Below are 21,213 nucleotides of genomic sequence, written 5' to 3'. Positions count from 1 at the left end.
AGGAGAGTGTGCGAAGGCGACTACTATTATATAGCCGCAAAATTGAAAATCTGCTGTGATAGTCCGATCGTAATGAGTAATACACCAATCGAAAGGTATTGCAAAAACTTAAAGAATTGCATACCAAGACTTTAAGAAAATCAATTGGCTTGGGAGAGAGAGCGGTGAAAGTGAAAAAGTGAAAATTTCGAAATTTGGAGCTGTTGGGGCCGGTGGGAATAAATGCCCCTTCGCAATATTTTAGTTGTATTCCTTTTGAACATACCCGTCGAATGAGGGGTCATTTGTCAAAATCCGACGCTCCGTTCAAAAGTTATAGCCAAAATAAGATTTCCTTCTTCTTCCCAAAATGAAAATTTAATTATGTTTGTCAGTTTGTCAGTTTGTCCAAAACATGTTTCTTAAGTTTTGAAAATTTAATATGACGTTCATCACATCGATATAAAAAACTTTTGTTCTACCACTTTTGGAAAAACTCGCTAGTTTAGCGGGAAAACAGCTATAAATAGCTAAAATTCGGAAAACCGTAACTTCTATACTACTAAAGCTACAGACTTGTGCTGCATCTTGTTTGAAAGGTATTTTTAAATGCTATAAACTCCTTCTATATGCAATTTGTGTAAATGTAATAATTAAAAAGATATGAACAAAAGACAATTTTTTAAAACTTTTTTTTTTAGCTTTTTTTTATTTTTCTCAAAAACGGCTCTAACGATTTTCTTGAAAACTTTAAACTGTATAGCCCTTGAGATTCCTTAAATTTTGGTATATAACACATTACTGTAAAAAGTCACGTTTAAAAGTTATTTTTATACGAAAATAGCCACTTTTGCCAGCTCGAACAACTAAAGCTTCCTGAGTATTGAATTTTGTGTGAGGGTATCCGAACTGTATTTTAGGGTCATGGAATCAGTAAATTTTCACTTAAGAGTTCCATATAGGAATCTTTTGTTCTACGACTTTTAAAAAAAGCCGCTTCTTTAGCGGGAAAAAAGCTAAAAATGGCTAAATTTCGTTATTTTGTAAGTTCTACACTACTAAAGGTACAGACATGTGCCATACCTCGTTTAAAAGGTATTTTGAGATACTTTTTAACTTATTTTGTTTAAATACAATGGCTTACAAATTATGATTGACCAATTTAAATTTAAATGTATGTATTAGCTCCTATGAGAGCAAATGTAAGCAAACAAAAACTTCTGATATCAAATAAAAACACCTCTTAACGAGGTAAAAAACTAGTGACGATCGCACCTTCAACATACAAAAGTTCTGATATCAACATTTGTGACGAAAAATTATGACACTCGTCATTAAATAGACTTTCTAATATTTTCTCATTCGGCACGCTGCAATAGAAAATGCCTATGAAGGGAAAAAGGCTGGAATAGTCTGTTAGGGCGGGCCGAATGAGAAAATATTAGAAAGTCTATTTAATGACGAGTGTAATAATTTTTCGTCACAAATGTTGATATCAGAACTTTTGTATGTTGAAGGTGCGATCGTCACTAGTTTTTTACCTCGTTAAGAGGTGTTTTTATTTGATATAATACCAGAGCTGATGGACTATAGGCGTAGTGGCAACTTATGCTTAGAAAAGCCTCATTTATCGAAATAAAATGGTGGCAGGCCTGGACACCGACCCATGTCACATTTTGTCGGCCTGTGTTATAATGTTACTATTAGACTAATTGGATAAGAAAAAATTACAACATGAAACTTTTAAAAACACAAGGCGGCAACACTGCTACTATTTTGACCGCAGCTGTATGTTTTTCAGTTGTTTTTTGTAATTTATTTCTGCCTTAAAAAAAATCCTAATATTATTTTATGTATGGGGTTTGAAAGATAAAGGGTGTATCTTTTAAAAAACTTTAACTTCGAATCAAGCCATGCATTCATTTGCTCTGAGAGCTGGGAGAGGTCTGTAGGTTGGGACGGTCTGTAAGTTGAGACACTCAATTTTCTCAAACGTTTTTCACTAAAAAAATTGTTTTTATTTTTTAGTCCTTTTAAATGACAAAACTTTTGGGGAAAACATTATAAGCCAGGCTCTAGCCAGATTTTCTCCACTTTTTTCCAAATTCCTTTAAAAATTGATAATGTGCTTAAATTACCTTGGTAAGAGATTTAAAACATTAGCAATTTAACTGTTAATAAATTAAAAAAAGAATCAGGTTGATATGACAGTCAAAAAAAAAAAGTTATTAATTTTTTTCCGAAACATCCCATTTTGTGTAAGTTGGGACACTTTGAGCGTGTAAGTTGAGACACCCGTTTTTCATACAAAAAGGTCTTAGCCCGACAGAGGTCGCTTTCTGCCTAGTACATTTCTTTGATATTAGGGGAAAAGTGAATGTTCAATGAGCCTTTTGGTTTTAATTGTTATTTGGTCTAAGTTCTTAAAAAATGGATGGGAAATAATTTAAGACGAACTTAAATTGATTAAATTAACATAAATAAATAGTTCTTTATAGTTTGGAGTACTTTTTGTGTGAGTATTATTGACTTTTAAAAGTGTCCATACTTTTTGAAAATGACGTTTTTTGACACTTTTCAAAAAAATTTTATTTTTAGTTTTCCCTAAGAAAAAAAATTTTTTTTTGGTTTCTTTAAAGCTAATAGACTAACCTTTCGATCAGTACCAAATGCGTGAAGTTTCATAAGTGAATGTCGAAATGGCAGATTAAAAACAAAAGGTGTACCACCCTACAGACCTCTCCCCTTCAATTAACAATTAGAGCTGACATATTACAAAATTGTTGAAAATTTATTTTAATTTTTTTTCATATTTTATTTTAATTTTAATTTTACTTGGTACATTGCGATTTTAAAAATGTAAATAAATTGTCCCTAAATTGCGATGTGATATCAATTATTTTAAGCAGGGACCGTAAATAACAGTTATTTGTGATTTTTATTTTAAAAAGACTACTGTGATATTTGGTTTTAAACGTCAAAAATAACGTTCTTTTTAATTTTGTCCACAAAGTATATGCATTTCAACAAATCTGGAAAGCAATTTAACTGTTATTTGTTTATGTCTATAAAGTGCATAAAAACCAGTTAAATTGTTGATTAAAACTTGTACAAATCTCAGTAGGTCTTTTAAAATAAAAATCACAAATAACTGTTATTTACGGTCCCTGATTTTAAGACGTTGTGGCAGTTCATTCCACAACCGAATAGCGTGAATAAAAAATTGGCGATCCGAAGATGCCAGCTTATGTTTAATGGTAATAATATTTTTTCATATAATTTAATTTAATTTAATTTAATTTTTCATATAAGTAACTGGGTTCTTTGGTTTTTATAATTTTATGTAAAAGAATGAGATTTCTGGCATTACTCCATGATTTAAAATTAAAGCCGTATATGGGCAATTCTCTGCTGTTGCACGCGACATTCGCACGGTTTGAAGCCAAAAAAAAGTATGTTCCAAGGGGTTTTTTTTTTGACATTGGTCTCAAATGAAAGGTCTTGACTAGCACTATAATGGGTCAAAAGACTGACCTTGGACTATTGCTCGTTTTTAAGATATATACAAAAAACCAAGCTTTTCGCACGCGACACAGATAGAAGTCATCTTTTTGACTATCACGCTAACCCTCGAACTCAGCGAATCCTGATGGAATATTTGGATGCAGTTAATTTTATATTGATTCTCATTCATTCTTCTTTAAAATGTATTTGGTTTGGTTAAAAAATATTGAGTAGTTATTTGTTTATTGACATTGAAGTGACTGTCACACGCTACATGTCACACGCGACAGTTTTTTCCGTCGTTTTTTTTGTGTTGCTTTTTTACTTATTATGTAATTAGCAAGCATCACATGTATTTTTAAATGATTTTTATTATGTTCAACAAATTTTTTATTTTCAATATTAATTACAAGAAATTTACAAAGCCAATTACTATGCAAACATTAATTAGAAACTTAACAAAAATATTTTCAATAAAGTATAACAAAAAGAAAAGTACAGAGATCAACTTAAATTATAAGTTTACCATTAAGTAACGTTTTTTTAATTGAATATGCGGTTCTAGCTGACTCTACCTGTTGGCCATCGCAACTAAACCAATGCATCTTGGATATACCTGGAATGCTTTTTACATCCTTCCATTTTTCGTCCAATTTGTACTGATTTGACAAGCTTTCAATTTGTTCAGATGATATAAAAAACATTTTAATGTCATTTATATTATTTTCTGCGCATTGATAAAATGAAAGTGCATCGGGCAAAACTACGTTTTGTGATCTTGTTATTTGCCACACTTTTCTTTTAACTACTGCTGCAACTCCGTCAACGGCTCCCTTTCCGTGAGAACTGGCAAAAAAGTTCCATTCGATATTTTCACAACCAATTTGATTCATAATATCGGTCAAGCTCGCTAGAATGTATTTATTTTTAAATTGTGCGCAGCTTCCATCCGAAAAAATAAATATTTTCGAAAAATGCCCATAAATTTTTTTAATTTCCTTAATGAGGCTTAAAACAAAAATGTATACATCATGCTTATTATGCGTTAGTTTATCGCTTATAACTGCGCACGACTCTGAAGCTCCAGCCAACCAAGCTACGCAGGTAAAAATTGTCACCTGGCGATAACTGAAATGAGCACTTTGTATTTCATTTTGGTGTGTCAACCGATAATTTTCGGCAAAATCAATTTGTAGGACCAGTTCAGAAGGCTTTAGGTTACTTTTAGTTTGTTCAAAATATTCTTGCTGTGCCCTTTTTACATAAAAATGGGTCTTAAAAAATGAAAGTTTGGCTTCCATATCAAGGAATAAATCTGCTACGGTTGATGTTGTTTTTGACAGGACAATCTGATTATCTATTTTGCGCCATTGTTGCCAGCTTACTTCCTCTTCCATTTTAGTGTAATATGAAAGAGGAATGAACTCGTCTATTAAGTCTGTAGGACACTTTTTGCAATTGCTTGTCATGCAATATTCATTCTGAATATCGCAGCAAACTGTTTTTAAAAATGTTTCAAAATCTCTTGGAAAATATGGAATAACTTTCGAGCTACTTTCCAAAAAAAAACCAAAATTTGCATGATACATGCAAACACACATGTTGTGCGGCATTTTATTTGTTACCTGGACATGGCGAGGTCGCATTTTAAAAAAAGTGGAAAGTCCTATCTTTTCGTTCGGAAAGTATTTTTTGAATAACTCAAAGCACTCAGAAATCGTCATTAACATAAAGCGCTTAGCCATTAAAACTCCGTCAACTATGATGGTGTCTTTTTTTCCAGCAGCTTGCACACTAATGTTATCATGCTCGTAAAATTTTTTTACTGCATTAATTAGGCTGTCTGAAATATTTGTGCTACATTGCTTTTCGTTTTTATTTTCTTTAAGCATATCATATTTTTTTGCCAGGACTTTGAGGACTTTTAGCTTTCTGTGCGTATCTTTTGGCAACGCGTTTTCCACTTTTTTGACTGCTTTCCCCAACGTTTGTCTACATTCGTAGGGCGCGGTTTGTCATAGTTGTGCGAGTTGCTTTTCTAATTTACTTTGCCGTAACATCCGTTGTCGTATACGATTGTATTTTCGAGTTTCTTCTATTACATCCTTATTACCTTTAGACAGCGCTTTCCATGTCTTTCTAGATTGGCGCATTCTTTCGTTATTTTTTAATTTATGGTTTTGTAGTTTCGTCTCATTATTTTTCAACTTTTCTCTCCATTGTTTTCAGCTTTCACTGTTTTTTTTAGCATTAGTTTCACACATCTGCATTACAAAAAGTTATAACTTTTATTAATATAGTCAAAAAAAAACAAACAAAAAAATATTGTTTTTTCTAATTTTTTTATTTAGACTTACCCTGTTGCACGCTACAAACTTTGATTAAGTTTCAGAGTCAAACCGTTGCTTACTTTAAATCCAATTTTTTGTATTTAACTGGTTACGAAAAAGTGTGTTTGGACCCAAAGAGCCATGCGCATTGAGCAAAAACTTTAGATGCACTGACTACAAATGTTATTTTAGACTGTCGCACGCTACATTTTAATATACGGATAGGTAGATAAGAAATTTACCGTAATTAGCTATCGCATAACTTCTTTCACATTTTTCTTATACTCTTTGAATACGAATCGAGATTTCAAAATGCTTTTGCCAGTGCTTAAAGCCTCACATTAAGAATATTACTCAAAACAAAACTAGCAATGAAAATGTGCAAAACTGAACTTTCGCAATTGTTCGACTTTGCACATGCATATTTTCAACTGTGTTATTAGTAAGTGCCAATCTCGCTTTGATTAGTTAAATTCAATCCATTCTCTATAAAAAAATGTAAATGCGAGATTTTTTTAAGGACTTTTAATTTTTCGGCTGCGGTTGACATCCTCAGAGAATTGCCCATATACTATTTGGTATAACTATTAGTAGAGCCCTGCATGGGTATACAAAACGGGTTATTTGGGTACCCAAACAAAATTTCAGGTCAAGTAGGTCAGGCTTTCTTTTAAAAATGTACCTACCCAACCCGACCCCAAAATTTTCGGGTCGTTTAAGGTTACCCAAAGAAAAAAAATTGATTTTTAAATAAGACGATGGTGACAATTTTCACAGCTCATCGACCCGTCGCGAATTCTAAAGGTCAAGATTTGTTTCCACTTCTTTTGCCCATGCGAATTCTTTTGATCTTCAAATATTACAGATGTATGATCCACAGAAACATATTCTTTTGCTCTAAAGAATTCGCGGGTTTAGAAAAATAAATATGGAATATATAATTAGGTTTTTTAGTTAAGTTATGTATGATCCACACAAAAAAATCCTCTTGTTCCTAAGAATGCGCCGTCATTGAAAAATCGATATAGAATATATCATTAGGTTTCTTTAGTTAAGTTATGTAATACATATGTATGATCCACACAAATATATCCTCTTAATCCTTAGAATTCGCGGTTTGTGAAGAATTAATAATTATAGAGCCAAGTATAAGCATTAGTGCTTTAGCTAAGAAGAACACGGTCCTACCAATCTGAAGATCCTCCTGTTCTTAAGAATTCGCGGGTTGAAAGAATTAATATAAAATCTATGAAAGTTCTTAAATTAATCGATTTTTTCAAAAACCGCGAATTATTACGATTAAGAGGATATATTTGTGTGGATCATACATAACTTAACTAAGAATGATGATGGCATGACCCAAAAATAAAGTTTGGATACGCACATACTAAATTTAATGCTTAGGCAGCGTAAGTTGTTTTGAGCTGGCAAAAGTGGCTATTTTCGTTTCTGAACATGAACATGAACATTACAGTAACATGATATATACCAAAATTTAAGGAATCTCAAGGGCTATACAGTTTGAAGTTTAAAGGAAATCGTTAGAGCGGTTTTAAAAAAAGCTTTAAAAAAAATTGTTTTGTGCATATCTTTTTTAATATTACATTTACACAAATTACAGAAGGTGCTTAAAGCATTTTAAAATACCTTTCAAACGAGATAAAGCACAAGTCTATAGCTTCAGTAGTTTAGAAGTTACGGCCTTTGGTATTTTGGCTATTTATAGCTGTTTTCCCGCTAAACTAGCGGGATTTTCCAAAAGTGGTAGAGCTAAAGTTTCTTATATCGAGCTGTTGAACATCATATCAAATTTTCAGGACTTTAAAACCATGTTTTGGACAAATCATTCACAAGGTTGCGCCATATGCAATTTCTGGGACCATGACTTTTTTACCTTTTTTGGCGCTTAAAACCGCGGACGCAGGCGGACGCAGCTACAACTTTCGTAATATCAAGAAGAAAGTCCAAATAACGTTTTACGAAAGTATAAAAAAAATAGTATTAAATAGTTTTTTTTTATTTTCCACCAAAGTTGAAAAATATGGAAAAAATGGACGTTTTGCAAATAACGCATAACTAAGAGATGCGGATGGCAAACTGCAATATGTTTTACTTTTTATACCCGTTACTCGTAGAGTAAAAGGGTATATAAGATTCGTGCAAAAGTATGTAACAGCTAGAAGGAAGCGTTTCCGACCCCATAAAGTATATATATTCTTGATCAGGGGCACTAGCCGAGTCGATCTAGCCATGTCCGTCTGTCCGTCTGTCCGTCTGTCTGTCTGTCTGTCCGTCTGTCCGTCTGTATGAACGCTGAGATTTTAGAAACTACAAAAGCTAGAAGGTTGAGATTTTTGGCTTCCTACGCAGCGCAAGTTTATTTTAGCCGAGCGCCACGCCCCCTCTAACGCCCACAATCGCCCACTAACGATTTTAAAATGGGTCCTGCGCCCACATCTTTAAAGATTTCCGAGAAGTATAAATGCAATTTTGTTGTGTATATTTATACCTATCGAAATGTAGAAGACATTTTTCAAATCGGACCATGCATTAAAAAGTTATACGCAAACAAAATATCTACATATATCTATCTCCCTCGCACTCCCTTTAGCTGAGTTCCGATTATTAGTCGGGACACCAACCCGCGTTCGCACTTCCTTTAGCTGAGTGACGGGTATTAGATAGTCGGGACACCAACCCGACTATAGCGTTCTCTCTTGTTTTTACTCTTAACTAACACACCAATCCGTGGAAAAAAGAAGCAAAGCGATTCGATGCCTAGTTTTTAAGAAAAACCCCCCGGAAGTGCGAAAAATTACCTAAAAACTGTGTGTTTTTTTTAAGTGAAAAATTATTCAACTTTGAAAATGCATATCTTTTACAAAAATTTTTTGATTTGAAAAAGGGTTACATATTTGTAATGGTGGATCAATTACCTGTCGATTGGTATGGGTCTAGGACAAAGTCGAAAAAGTGATTTATTGCACGTTTTTTGGCCCAAGGCGCCACTGTGCGCCGCCCTTGAGAGCGCTGGAGGACTTTCTCCCAGCCAATATGGGTTCCGAAAGGGAACATAAACCCTAGATGCGATCGGTAAAGTAACCAGGATTGCGGCTGAAGCCATCGCAGGCACAAGATGGAAGGGTGGGACGAAGGAGTATTGCCTTGTAGTGACACTCCACATCCGGAATGCGTTCAACACGGCCGATTGGGGGAGGACGCTGGAGTCACTAAGGTCCTTCAACATCCCCGGATACTTTCTGAACGTAGTCCACAGCTACCTCAGCAAAAAGCAGCTGTCCGTCGACACCTCCTCCGGACCAAGGATCTACGTGGTCACTGCCGGAGTTCCACAGGGTTTGGTGCTCGGGCCACTGCTGTGGAACACCATGTACGACGGTGTCCTCAAGCTCCCAATGCCAAGCAACACCGGCATAGTCGACTTCGCCGATGTGCCAACAATAGTCGCGGCTGCCAACAGGGCGATCCAAGCGGTGGAGGCGTGGCTTTCTGTGGCGGGCTTGGAACTGGCAGCACAGAAAACAGAGGCTGTCCTAATCTCGAGCAGGAGCAGGTGGAGACGGCGGAGATCCTGGTCGGTGGGACTACAATTCAGTCTCAGCGTGCCCTGAAGTATCTGGGAGTGATGTCAGACACGCGCCTGTAGTTCCGCGAGCACCTCGAGTAACACGAAAGCAAGGGAGACGACAAGATCGCTTTGCAGGATCCTGCGAAACAGGACAAGAGGATACTCCTCGCAATTGCTGTACGCTGCACAAGTGTGGGCGGAGGCCACGGCCAAGGATAGCTACATGAGAGAGGTCAACTCGACATATCGTCTGTGCGCTATCAGAATAACGTGCGCCATTAGAACCATCTCTGACGATGCGGTTCTAGTTATCGCTGGCCAAGTCCCACTGGGAGAACTGGTACGGGAATCCAAGGATATCCGGACCACCCTGAGTCTCATCCAAGAAGATACGAGGGCCAAAGCTGAGGCCAGGGCCCGCTCCAGAATGCTGAGTGTCAGCAACTGGCAGAAAGGATGGGATATCTCGAGCAATGGACGGTGGACCCACAAGCTCATCGCCTGCATCGAGGCGTGGGTAAATCGCAAGCATGGCCAGGTGGACTACTACCTAACGCAGGCGCTAAGCGGGCACGGCTGCTTCCGGAGCTACCTAAAGCAGTACGGACACGAGACGGAGGATGGGTGCCCGGAGTGCGGTAGCGGGATTGCGGAAGACGCTCAGCACGTCCTGTTTGAGTGCCACCGGTTCAACCACGAGCGCCAAGTGCTGGAGGAGATAACCGGGGCAAGAGTCCTACCTGAAACCCTCGTTCCCTTGATGATAGGGAATCAAAGGACGAGGGAGGCAGCAGCAGCATTCGCAGCAAGCGTTTTGCGGACGCTGCGATTGCTGGAGAGGGAAAGGAGCGGAGCAGCGGTTTAGGTGGCCAATTTTCGCGCGAAGCAATGCCTTGCGGCGGTACCGAGCGATGTCGCCCCCAATCACGCATAGTCAATATATTGTTAGTTTAGATAATCATTGTTGTTAATAAAGGAATAAAAAAAAAGTCATCGATTTACCTGGCTCATGACCAAGAGGAGTCATGAGTCATGAGTCACCAAACATCATAACACAACAACTCATACACACACTCATTTAAGGAACTCATCCTGGGTGGAGACGCCAGCTCACACCACCTACAATGGGGAAGTACAAATACGTACGAAAGGGGTGAGTTACTCTATCTCCTATCACACAAGTCTACCTCTTCCCTATTCCCCTAACATTCATCTCACCTCCAGCTGGACAAAGGTGTCACTCAAACCGTGCCGAGAGTCAATCTGGCTGGGAGCCCGAGGATCAGAAATCCAAGGAGGACTACTTGAAGATCCAGGTGGACATAGCCTGGGCTAAGGCGGTAATTCCAGATTTCGACCCCGCAAAGATACCAGCGATAGCAACAAGCGGGAGAGGTCGATCGAAGTGGCTCAACCAGCGAGCAAGAAGGCCAAGACAACCAGCCGCGGCACGTGGTCTAGGTCCTTTGCCGAAGTGGTGAAGGATCGGAAGATCATCGGCGTCATCGACCAGAACGATGAAGGCGGCAGGATCCCAAGGAACCAGTGGGGTCAGGTTAGGCGGGCACTTGCGACGGTGGCCTTAAAAAAGCTGGACGAAAACCCAGGACCGCCCCCTGACTGCACAGATGCAGAGTGGTAACAGGGCAACGTTACGTGTCGACTGATTCAGAGCTCACTGAGAATCTGAAGCAGTTGTGCACCCATGACACGGCCCGACCGGGGCGTAGTGTGCTCCAGGACATAGTGGTGACATACCTCCTCACCAAACGGGCAAAATAGACCTAGGTCCTGCATTCTCACTAAAACACACTTTAACACATTTCTAATCCCACAGCTTACCACGGTCAGGCTGGAGCTAAACTCACACACACATCACATCATATCATCGCTTACCTGGCCCATGACCAAGAGGGGCAATTACCAAACATCATAACACAGCATCTCATACACACACACTCATCTAAGGAACTCATCCTGGGTGGAGACGCCAATTCACACCACACACAATGGGGAAGTACAAATACGAACGAAAGGGGTAAGTTACTTTATGACTATCTCCTTCAATCCAAATTATTCATTTGCAACAAAGGTAATGACCCTACTTTCATCACTAGAAATAGGAGGGAAGTTCAGGACATTACCCTGATATCTGATTCCCTGTTTAACCATCTTGACGAGTAGAAAGTGGGAACTGAACACTCCTTTTCGACCACCGTTATGTAGAATTCACAATATCTCTAAAATGTCCTCCTCCCGAGAACATAAGAAATCTATGATGCACTAACTGGGGTTACTACAAAGAAATTCCTCGATAGAAACCTAAACACTCCACCGACTCACATACTCGACAGTCATAAACTAGAAAATTAATATTTTCCCTGACATCTGTGATGAGGCCATTAAAAAGGCCTCCAGAACAGTCAAAACAAAGCACAAACCGCCTTGGTCGAACACCACCCAGCTAAATACAACAAGAGCGAAGCTTCCTGTACCGTTGGATACCTAAAAACCAATGAAGACACCTGGACGGGAAAAAGCCAGAACACTTTAGAACTCCTGCTAGACACCCACTTCCCTAAAATCACTCAAGCAGAAGAGGACCTCCACTTAGAGGAGAACCTGGACGAGCAGAGCATAGTCAACATTTCAAATCCTGAACGCATCAAATGGGCAATTAACTCCTTTAAGGCCTTCAAATCACCTGGCCCTGACGGCTTTTTCCCGGCCCAAATACAACGGACAATAGATACAACCCTTCCATGGCTGACGGTCATATTCCACGGCTGTCTGGCACATACCATCCAGATGGCTGGACATTAAAGTAATATTTATACCAAGGGCCGGCAAGCCCTCTCACACCTCTACAAAGGACTTCCGTCCAATAAGCCTCTCCTCCTTCTTGTTAAAGACCCTGGAAAGGCTAATTGACACACACATCAGACTAACTACCAACCCTAGTTTACTCTCCAATGCACATCATGCGTACTGTAAAGGTAGAACAACAGATACTGCCCTACACTCCCTAGTATCTTGTATAGAGAGAGGGTTCCATAACAAGGAATACTCCCTGGCAGCCTTCCTAGACATAGAAGGCGCTTTCCGTCTGTCTGTCCGACCGTATGAACGCTGAGACCTCGGAAACTATAAAAGCTAGAAGATTGACAGTTTGAATGCAGATTCTAGGAGTTCCTACGCAGCGCAAGTTTGTTTCAAATCGGTGCCATGCCCCCTCTAACGCCCACAATCGCTTATATACGATTTTACAAATTTCAATATTTAAATGCTTATCAATACCTAGCGAAATGTAGAACAAATTTTTTAAATCGGACCATTCCTTACGGTTACGGCGGATCAAAGTTTTTATCTCTATCTCCTTCGCACTCCCTTTAGCTGAGTAACGGGTTTCTGATAGTCGGGGCACCCGACTATAGCGCTCTCTCTTGTTTTGCTTTGAATATAAGCACACAGGCGTAGCCTACTTTGGGGGCTGAAATACGAGACGACGCTGTTACGCAGAGATAACTCGCCATTAAAGCTAACGTTATCCCAACTACCAGTCAACCTACCTGAGTTTGCTGGGGAATACTTACAATGGCCACAATTCCGCGACATCTGCTTCAAAGTGCACTTAAGGGGGAAGCAAGAAACATATTAACGGATACAGCATTTTCCCAAGGCGGATATGAAGACACTTGGCAACGATTAAAAACTGGATATCAAAAGGGAAAAATAGAAATCTTTACCGCTATCTCACAAATAGTAGATTACGCGCACATCAATGGGTCAGCGTTGCAACTCCGGTCCCTTCATGACACAGTCGAAAAATCGCTTAGTACACTCAAAGGTCTAGAAATCGACACACAGACATGGGATCCAATTTTGGGATTCCTAATACGAAGAAAGCTCGATTACAAGACACTGTAAGGAACCATACGGCTCCTCACAAATTTAATAATTTAAATAAGTAATTCAGTATTTAGATAAGTATTAGTATAAGTCTAGTATTAATCGTAGGCTAAGATTAGGCACGAGCCCCCACACACAATAGTCAAGCGGAACGCTCACCGCTAGCGAACCAAAGCTCACCTCACCCACACACACAAAGCGCGAGAACTCACCACGAAAACTGGCACGCGCCAACTTTATCCCGAGGAGTGAGTGAGAGGAGAATAGGATCGCGACACACACTGGAATTCGCACACTAGCGAAAATCTGGAACGCGCCAAGGGCCCGCTTAAGTGCGAACGAGAGGAAGATAAAATCTTGGAAGTTTTTCAAGAAAACGACGCCAAACCAAGAAGCTGAAGAGAATGGAGGAGTTAGTGGTTTCCGAGCGGTCGAGTGACACGGATTGTGATTTCCGAGCGGTCGAGTGACACGGATTGTGGTGGACGAGCCCAGCGGTCGTTTTGACTCTGGCCTCGACAAGTGACAAGCAGGAGCGAACGGACACATCGAGGAGCCCAGCCCACCCCCGCAAGAAAACCCCAGCGGTCGTTTGACGCTGGACAGCCAGAGGCAGAAGCAGCAGGACGAGGACGTGGCGTAGATCTCCCGGCCCAGGACCAGCGGCGAGGAGACCTGCGCAGGAAAAATACGCACACACACACCCGACGCGCGTGTGTAAAAGGATGGGTGAGTGAGACGCAAGACCCGCACCGAGTGGCCACGAAAACCCCAAACTGGCCACCAGCCACGTGTTTGCAAAGGTTTTTCCCGATCTCGATGCGGTGTTGTACGGTTTGGGTAGGTTAGAGACACCCCCTTCCCTAGTATTCGGTGCTCAAGGGCTAGATATAAAGACTCTGTAAATATGTAAAGGAAACTGGCAAAGATTATAAGCAGAGAGATTTAAACTAAGAACATGAAGGGAAAAAAATTCTTAAGGGGTTATATACCTTTTTTGAGCGAAAAAATTGAGGGAACTTTTGATTTTTTTTTTTGGTGTGTAGCAATTATTTTATGACAGTGAAGTTATTATTTATTGATAGTACATGTTCTTATCGAAACAACAAGCCTTTGTTCTTGAAAAAATATGAATAATTTACGAAGTTATGGCAATTCTTTCGGAGCCCTTTTTTTTTTATAGCGGCTTGCGGTGACCACGATGGAAGTCCAGCAGGTCAACTGATATCAAAAAACCAAAAATTTTTAGTTAGTATAGTATTATTTTCAGTTCGTGAACGATTACTTTTAAGAATATTTCCTTTTTTCTGCATACAGTAACAATTTTTCCAAAAAGTTGATTTTTCAAGTTCTAAAAATTTTATTAAAAAATTCTGATCTGCGAAATTAAAATTGGCGCATAACAACTGAATCGTTCACGAACTCGGCACAATCATTACGAATAATTTAAAAAAAAATTGAAGAAGATCGATCAAATAGTTCTTGCGCAATCGTGGTCACAGCGAAGGCACTTTTGGAAAAACACGACTTTGAGATAAACGCATTCAAAGTTTTACGTTGACGTTGCAACTATTGAAGTCGAGCGCGTCAAAACGCTGTTTTCCTATCGAACTATTATTCGGATCTGTATGAAAATTTGGGAAGATGTTCTCTAGGGGATATACTTTAGGATTCAGCAAAAAAAAAATTTCGTTTTTTTTTTTTTAAAAAAAAGGTATATAACCCCTTAAATAAAAAAAACCTGAGTTGTTGGCTGAAAAACGGAGTATAAATTATTGCATGTCTATTTTATTGCCCGGGGTCGGACAAGCCGACCGGAAAATAACCTCTTTCTAGACTGACCCCAGAATAAGGCTCGAATCCGGCGTTACTACTTGACGGCGCCCTGCCCCACCAGCGCTTGCTGGCGGTACAGTGGGACTCCGACAAGTTTGGTCAAAGGGGCACGGGTGACCCCATCGGTGAATGCTGAGGGGAGTCAGGCGTGCCAGCTAGACTGTAATCCAGGCACACCACCCACAAATAATGAACTAGTACGATATAAGAGCGCCCTCCTCTAAAGAGATATGGTGCCCTCCTTTTTGTTTTCCCCATAGGCGTATCCGAAGAGTGATCCGCGGGGTCTGTATTACCCTCTTGTATACCAAATAAACATTTTTCCTCAGTCTTACTGATCGATTAAAGGGGGCGGACAACTCCACCTAGCGCCCGCCTACCAGTCAGCTCCCATCCATGTCCCATCCTTTATCAATTTTCTGTAAAGGGGATCCTGGCCAGACTGAGCCACACTCCAGCCGAAGAAAACTACCTTACAACACTAGCAGCATTAGAGGACGCTGCCGACGCACCCACAGATGTGCCCACTCTACCAAGCGTTCTAAGTTTCTTGGAACGAAAATCTTGCATGCTGAAAATATTGGATGAACAAGCAAGTGGAAGACAGCCAATGCTCGCAACCAATTCAACCATTTCCGACTGAAAAATTGGCAATCAGGGATTACACGATCCTATCGGCTGCATCTCTTCAAAAGAATGAACCCAGACGAGCGAAGGGACATGGTCTACTGGCGACCGCGAAGGTAACACTAAACGGTCGAACCGGGTCCATAGAAACATGTCGCGCCATGGGCATTGGTGAGACAGGCTCATGATGTGATAGATGCAGTGTTTTAAATGCTGCAGTCGAAGTAGCAAGTCACATAATTTAAAATTTTTCTTGCTTCGACTGCCTTTAACAGTTTAATATAAGCTGTTGCTTTTGCTGCTGCTTCTGAAAATGTCGGCAGTTGCAGTTGATGCAAAAGCAAAATTCGAGAACTGCCGACTGTCGAAGCAGTAGCAAGTCATTGCTTTCTGATTTTTAGCTGCTGCTTTCAGTAGGTAGAAACAGTCGAAGCTGCAGATACCCAAAATTTCTGGAAGTTGCTTTTGCAACAGAAATCTTGCCTAGGGCGGCAAAATTTCAGGGCAAACTTCTAACAGTCGAAAGCGGGGAGATACATACGTAAAGGAAAAATAATTCAATTTTTTTTATTTCTCAAATTGGTAAAATAACTCTTTAAGAATGTGTCACGAAGAAATTCGAACTATTTTGAAACTTATACCAAGATGTCGACACCCACCTTCCTTGCGCAGTAGATATATTTTATTACTTTTAATGCGTTTTTCTCGAAACCATGTTTTCCTCTGCTGCGGATCGTGTACCTCAAAAGTAATCATTCGATCATCATGCTGCTGTTACGGAAATGTTTGTAATTATATTACTCACTGTTTGAACTTGAAAACAGCAACAAAAATATTTAAAAAGTTATTTTTAACTTTGAATACGTCCACACCGAGAATAAAACCCGAACTCAACGTTCTTGATTTCAGTATTTCCTCAAAAGTGAGCCAAGAACGGTTTTACTAAAATCAAGAAGACGTGTTCTAGGTTTGAGAGCACTATTTTTAAAATAAGTATTCTTAATTTCAGTAAGTGTTCTTGGTTTCAAGAAGAATAACACTATGTAGCGTCAAAAATTTACCTCGATGGATGCTATATTTTTGGATTCGTTACGAATTCCCAAGTTAAACTGCGTTTTCCAAAAGGTTCCCTGACGCAAGGATTCTTAGCATAAGAACCTCAAAGTCCGAAAAATGTTGAAATTGGCCAACTTTCCGGAGCTCTCAGAGGTTTGATTCGATGTTAAAGTTTTTTAAAAGATACACTCTTTATCTTTCAAACCCCATACATAGAATACTTTTAGGATTTTTTTTAAGGCAGAAATAAATTCCAGAAAACATAGTCAAAAAACTTAAAAACATACAGCCGCGGTCAAAAAAGTAGTAGTGTTGCCGCCCTGTGTTTTTAAAGGTTTGATGTTGCAACTTTTTTGAACTTACAAAAGCATTCTGCCACGAAAGAAAATATTGTTGTAATGTAGTAATGCTAGGTTCTGATACTATTTTGGGCTCGGGGGTACGAGGTTCATATCCCGGACAGAACACAATTTTCTTTTTTTGTAATTAGTAACATAACAACTATTTTCATACATTATTAATCTATTAATTGTTAAGGAAATGTTAAATTTAACTTAAATGTGCACTTTGAAATCTTTTTACTTACTCTGCCTTAACCGGTTTTCGAACCGGACGAGCATTAAGTGAGATCCAAAGAGTACTTTGGAAACTTTGCGAAAAATTCCAGAAAGAATGTTTTTCATTTTTAATCTCTTTCATTTTGTTTAATCTCTGAGACGAAATTGGGGACGATTTTAAGAATGTTCATGCTCATTAAACGAAATCGAGAATGATGTTGTCTCAAAAAACACAATCAAGAGCACTTTACGCTTAATTTCAAGAATACTAGTGCTCAAAAAAGTTATAGGAAAGAATACTGAAATCAAGAAGATTCGTTCTTGATTTTTTCGTTCTCAAGTTTTTTCAGTGCACAACAAGTTTATACATTATTTCTGACCAAAATAAACTTAGTTTTATGAAAATCTAATCTACACAGCGACCTGTAGTCGATCCGCAGCTGGCCTACTTTTTTAAAATCTAGCCTGTTAAAATAGTTCCCAAAGCCGCCATTTTGTAAGATAAAAAATACAAATATAATCAACATAATCCCTTATTGGTTAAAGAAAAAGTAGAATGTGAAAAATTTCAGTTTTATATGTACCACCAACACTACATAAAATACCTAGGCGAAAATTAGGCTGCGTTCTAGGGCGGCAAAATCAAAACTGCCTAGGGCGGCGAGTTGTCTTAGTCCGCCCCTGGTTATTATTGTTAGTATAGTGAGTAGGTATCACAGAACTAACAATGTTTACCCCAATGACTCCAGATCCTTCGAAGACCAAAATCATGAAGCATATTACTGTTTAGGTCTCCTGTCAGGAATGTATCATTATATTTAAGAGTTTTCCTTGCGAATACTTCTATTATATTTGTCTAGTCTATTTGTTTGCTTGGTCTAAAAATACAGCTAACCAATATACTCGATGGGTTATGTCTAACATTAGAAATTTTTAGGGAAATGTTCTCTATATGGCTATCAGAAGGCTGTTGTTCGATGACATTACATTTGATTTTAGAATGACACAAATTGCAACCCCCAGCGTGACCCACACGGTCTGAATGGTATAAAGTATACATTTGACTGGAACCATGTTTCTAAAATACGTACAATATCGACAATTATATTGACAAACAAATACCTGAATTCTACCATTTTCTGACATAGACTCTAAGCATTTAAATGGCATATCATTAGGCCTTGCTTAAAATTTCGGGGAACTCGAATCAATGCATAGCTATTTGATTATGACATATCTAAACGTGGGATTACTATTTATTATATTCATACACATTATTGACACATATTTGAACACTAACGGCACATATTTAACACACTATTAATGCATATTACTAGCAAAAAATATCCAAAGTTTAAATAAATTATATTAGTTATGAGTAGCATCTCGAAAGCTATGACTTCCCCCAGCAGCAGCAGCATATGATAAAGATGAATTAAGAACTGCAGAGCTCGTTAAATTAAGAGCGGGTGTGTGAAAAGAGGAAAGCTCTTCCAAGCGTTCAATGCAGCGAACTTCTCCTCAATCTCCACTGCTTTTCACATGTATAAAACCACGGCGTGTGAACACAGCAGATATCAATTTCGCCTTCTTCATTCTCATTGCTTCTTTAAAGATAACAGAGCTTTGGGGCAGTGGTGGCCAGCAGAGGCAGCGCGCAGGGCCCACGGGATAGGCAACTTCTCTGTCGCTGCTCTGCCAGCGCGCTGCAGCGTTTCGACGCACATGGACACTGTCAAGCTGAAAAACGTCACGCACACAGTCAAATTTGTGCATGCTCGCAATCACACAAAAGGAATGCGTTCTTTCAATTTATGTGTGCTGCTTCTGCTGGCCACCACTGCTTGGGAGAGTTGCTCGTTTACATAAACTGCGGCACTGGAGTTAAATCCAAGCAACTGTAGACTAAGTTGTTGTTTAGTCTGCCTCGTATAACTTCAATTTTGTCATTAATGGACTCTAATTTGAGAATTACAACCGGGCCGACATTTGTATACTGTGACTCGGAAGATATTTGTGATTCTTGGCGCTGGTGTTAAATTTATTGAAAAGCACATTGTGTTAAAAATCGATTTTAACCTTTCGCCGTTGCACCCGCTAAAGCTAGGTACACACGATGCAAAAAATTTAGAGCAACTTGATTGCTGCAATCAAATTTGCACGTATAACCACAAGTGTTACCATTTTGCTGCAAAGAACTTGTAAAATTAGTATGCAGCAATCAACTTGATGCAAATTATTTGCCCCTGCAAGCAGAAAGTCGATATTTCTATCGCCTATCGCCCAGAAGTCACTTTTTAGTAACTTCTGGAAGATAGAAACACGACAGAACACATTTTACAAAAACAAAATATACATCTATCGCGAAGAAGTCACTTCTTAGTGACTTCTGGACGATAGAAATACGATAAAACACATTTTACAAAAACAAAAGGGTCACGATCGTGGAGAAGTTACTATTAAGGCACTTCTAGGCGATAGAAAAACGATAGAACACATTTTACAAAAACAAAAAGGGTTCAAATCACGAAGAAGTAACTTCTGAGGCACTTCTGGACAATAGAATGGCGATAGAACACATTTGACTACTAAAAATGCTTGCGATCGCGAAGAAGTAACTTCTGAGACAATTTTGAGCGATGAAAAGGCGATAGAACACATTTTACAAAAACAAAACCAATTGGGAAAAAACATCTTCCAATTCACTTCTGGAAGTTAAATTGAAGATAGAAAGGAATTTCGTTTTATTTTTTTTAAGTTTTTGGGGTAGAGTCCGCTCTTGGCTCTCTGTTTATACCTGAAAACTACCCATTTTTCTCTTTGAGTTACGCACTTTGTATTTTGAATTCGAGCGTCAGTTTGTTTCGAGATTTCTTTGTGATCAGTGCGATTTATTCTGAATTTCTGTGTTTGTGATAAAATGGGGAGTGAACCGTGGAATATAAATAAACTACAATATTTAAATATATATTTACATCAAAAATTAAAGTGATTGGATTGTCATGCGAAAACAAAAGGAATTACTTGACGTGAAACTCTGGGAAAACCAAAAACTTAACTATACTCCACTTATTTAATTATAAAAGCTTAATACCTTTTCCGATTTTTATATGGCACAATGTTAATTATTTTTTTGTTGCTTTAAACATTTTCATAGACGAAACGCGGAACTGGAATTAACTAAAATAATACAACAATGCCGCAATGCTTTTGTAACTATATATTTCAATAAATGTGTTGAAAGAATAAACATGAAAAATGAGCACAAAAAACATATTTTCTTTTGAACCATTTTGCAATTGGGAAAGGGACTTTAAGGTATCTTCTACAAGTGTCTTCTGAGTAACTTCCAGAAGTGACTTCGGCGACTCTTCTACAAGTGACTTGCACGATATCGCAATCGGATCGCCTTCGTCACCCCCGTCGGGAAGAAATGTTCCACTACTTCTAGAAGTGTCGCCTAAGTCACTTCTGGAAGTCACTTCAGAATATCCGAATGCGATATCGCGGATGAACGTTTTCATCTTCTAGACGTCACTAAATAGTGACTTCCGCGATAGAAAATGCTTCCAGGGCACTCTGTTAAAGTTTCTAGTCGTTAAGAGAATGTTAGCAAAGGAGAGAATAAAAGAGGGAGGGTCAGTCCTTGGAGTGATCCCGACCTGAACTGGTGCGTGTTTTACTCTGCTACAATTGTGAGCTTCGTCACTACATAGACCTGCCGTCCATAGTGATAATCGTCCCAATATGAAACATTAAATACGAAATTCGGAATTATTAAAAAAATGTTATCCTCAAGCGTATAAGGTTATATGTCAAAACACAC

General features: G+C 38.8%; 1 protein-coding gene across 5 annotated transcripts in view; it reads right to left on the bottom strand.

Annotated features, from left to right (window-relative positions):
• Positions 1-21,213, bottom strand: part of l(3)80Fg (dnaJ homolog subfamily C member 16 l(3)80Fg) — a 426,789-nt gene that overhangs the window by 346,524 nt on the left and 59,052 nt on the right. Inside the window, exon 1 of one of the 5 annotated variants that reach the window (XM_070216482.1) lies at positions 12,996-13,032. The exons of the other annotated variants lie outside the window; for them this stretch is intronic. Coding sequence (XP_070072583.1) covers positions 12,996-13,017 — 22 coding nt within the window. The 5' untranslated portion in view covers positions 13,018-13,032. Of the gene's footprint in view, positions 1-12,995; positions 13,033-21,213 lie in introns of those variants that run through there. 5 annotated transcript variants of the gene reach the window in all.

The sequence above is a fragment of the Drosophila takahashii genome, chromosome 3R (assembly GCF_030179915.1).
Source record: "Drosophila takahashii strain IR98-3 E-12201 chromosome 3R, DtakHiC1v2, whole genome shotgun sequence".
Classification (NCBI taxonomy): Eukaryota; Metazoa; Arthropoda; class Insecta; order Diptera; family Drosophilidae; genus Drosophila; species Drosophila takahashii.
This window is presented reverse-complemented; position numbering and strand designations above follow the sequence as displayed.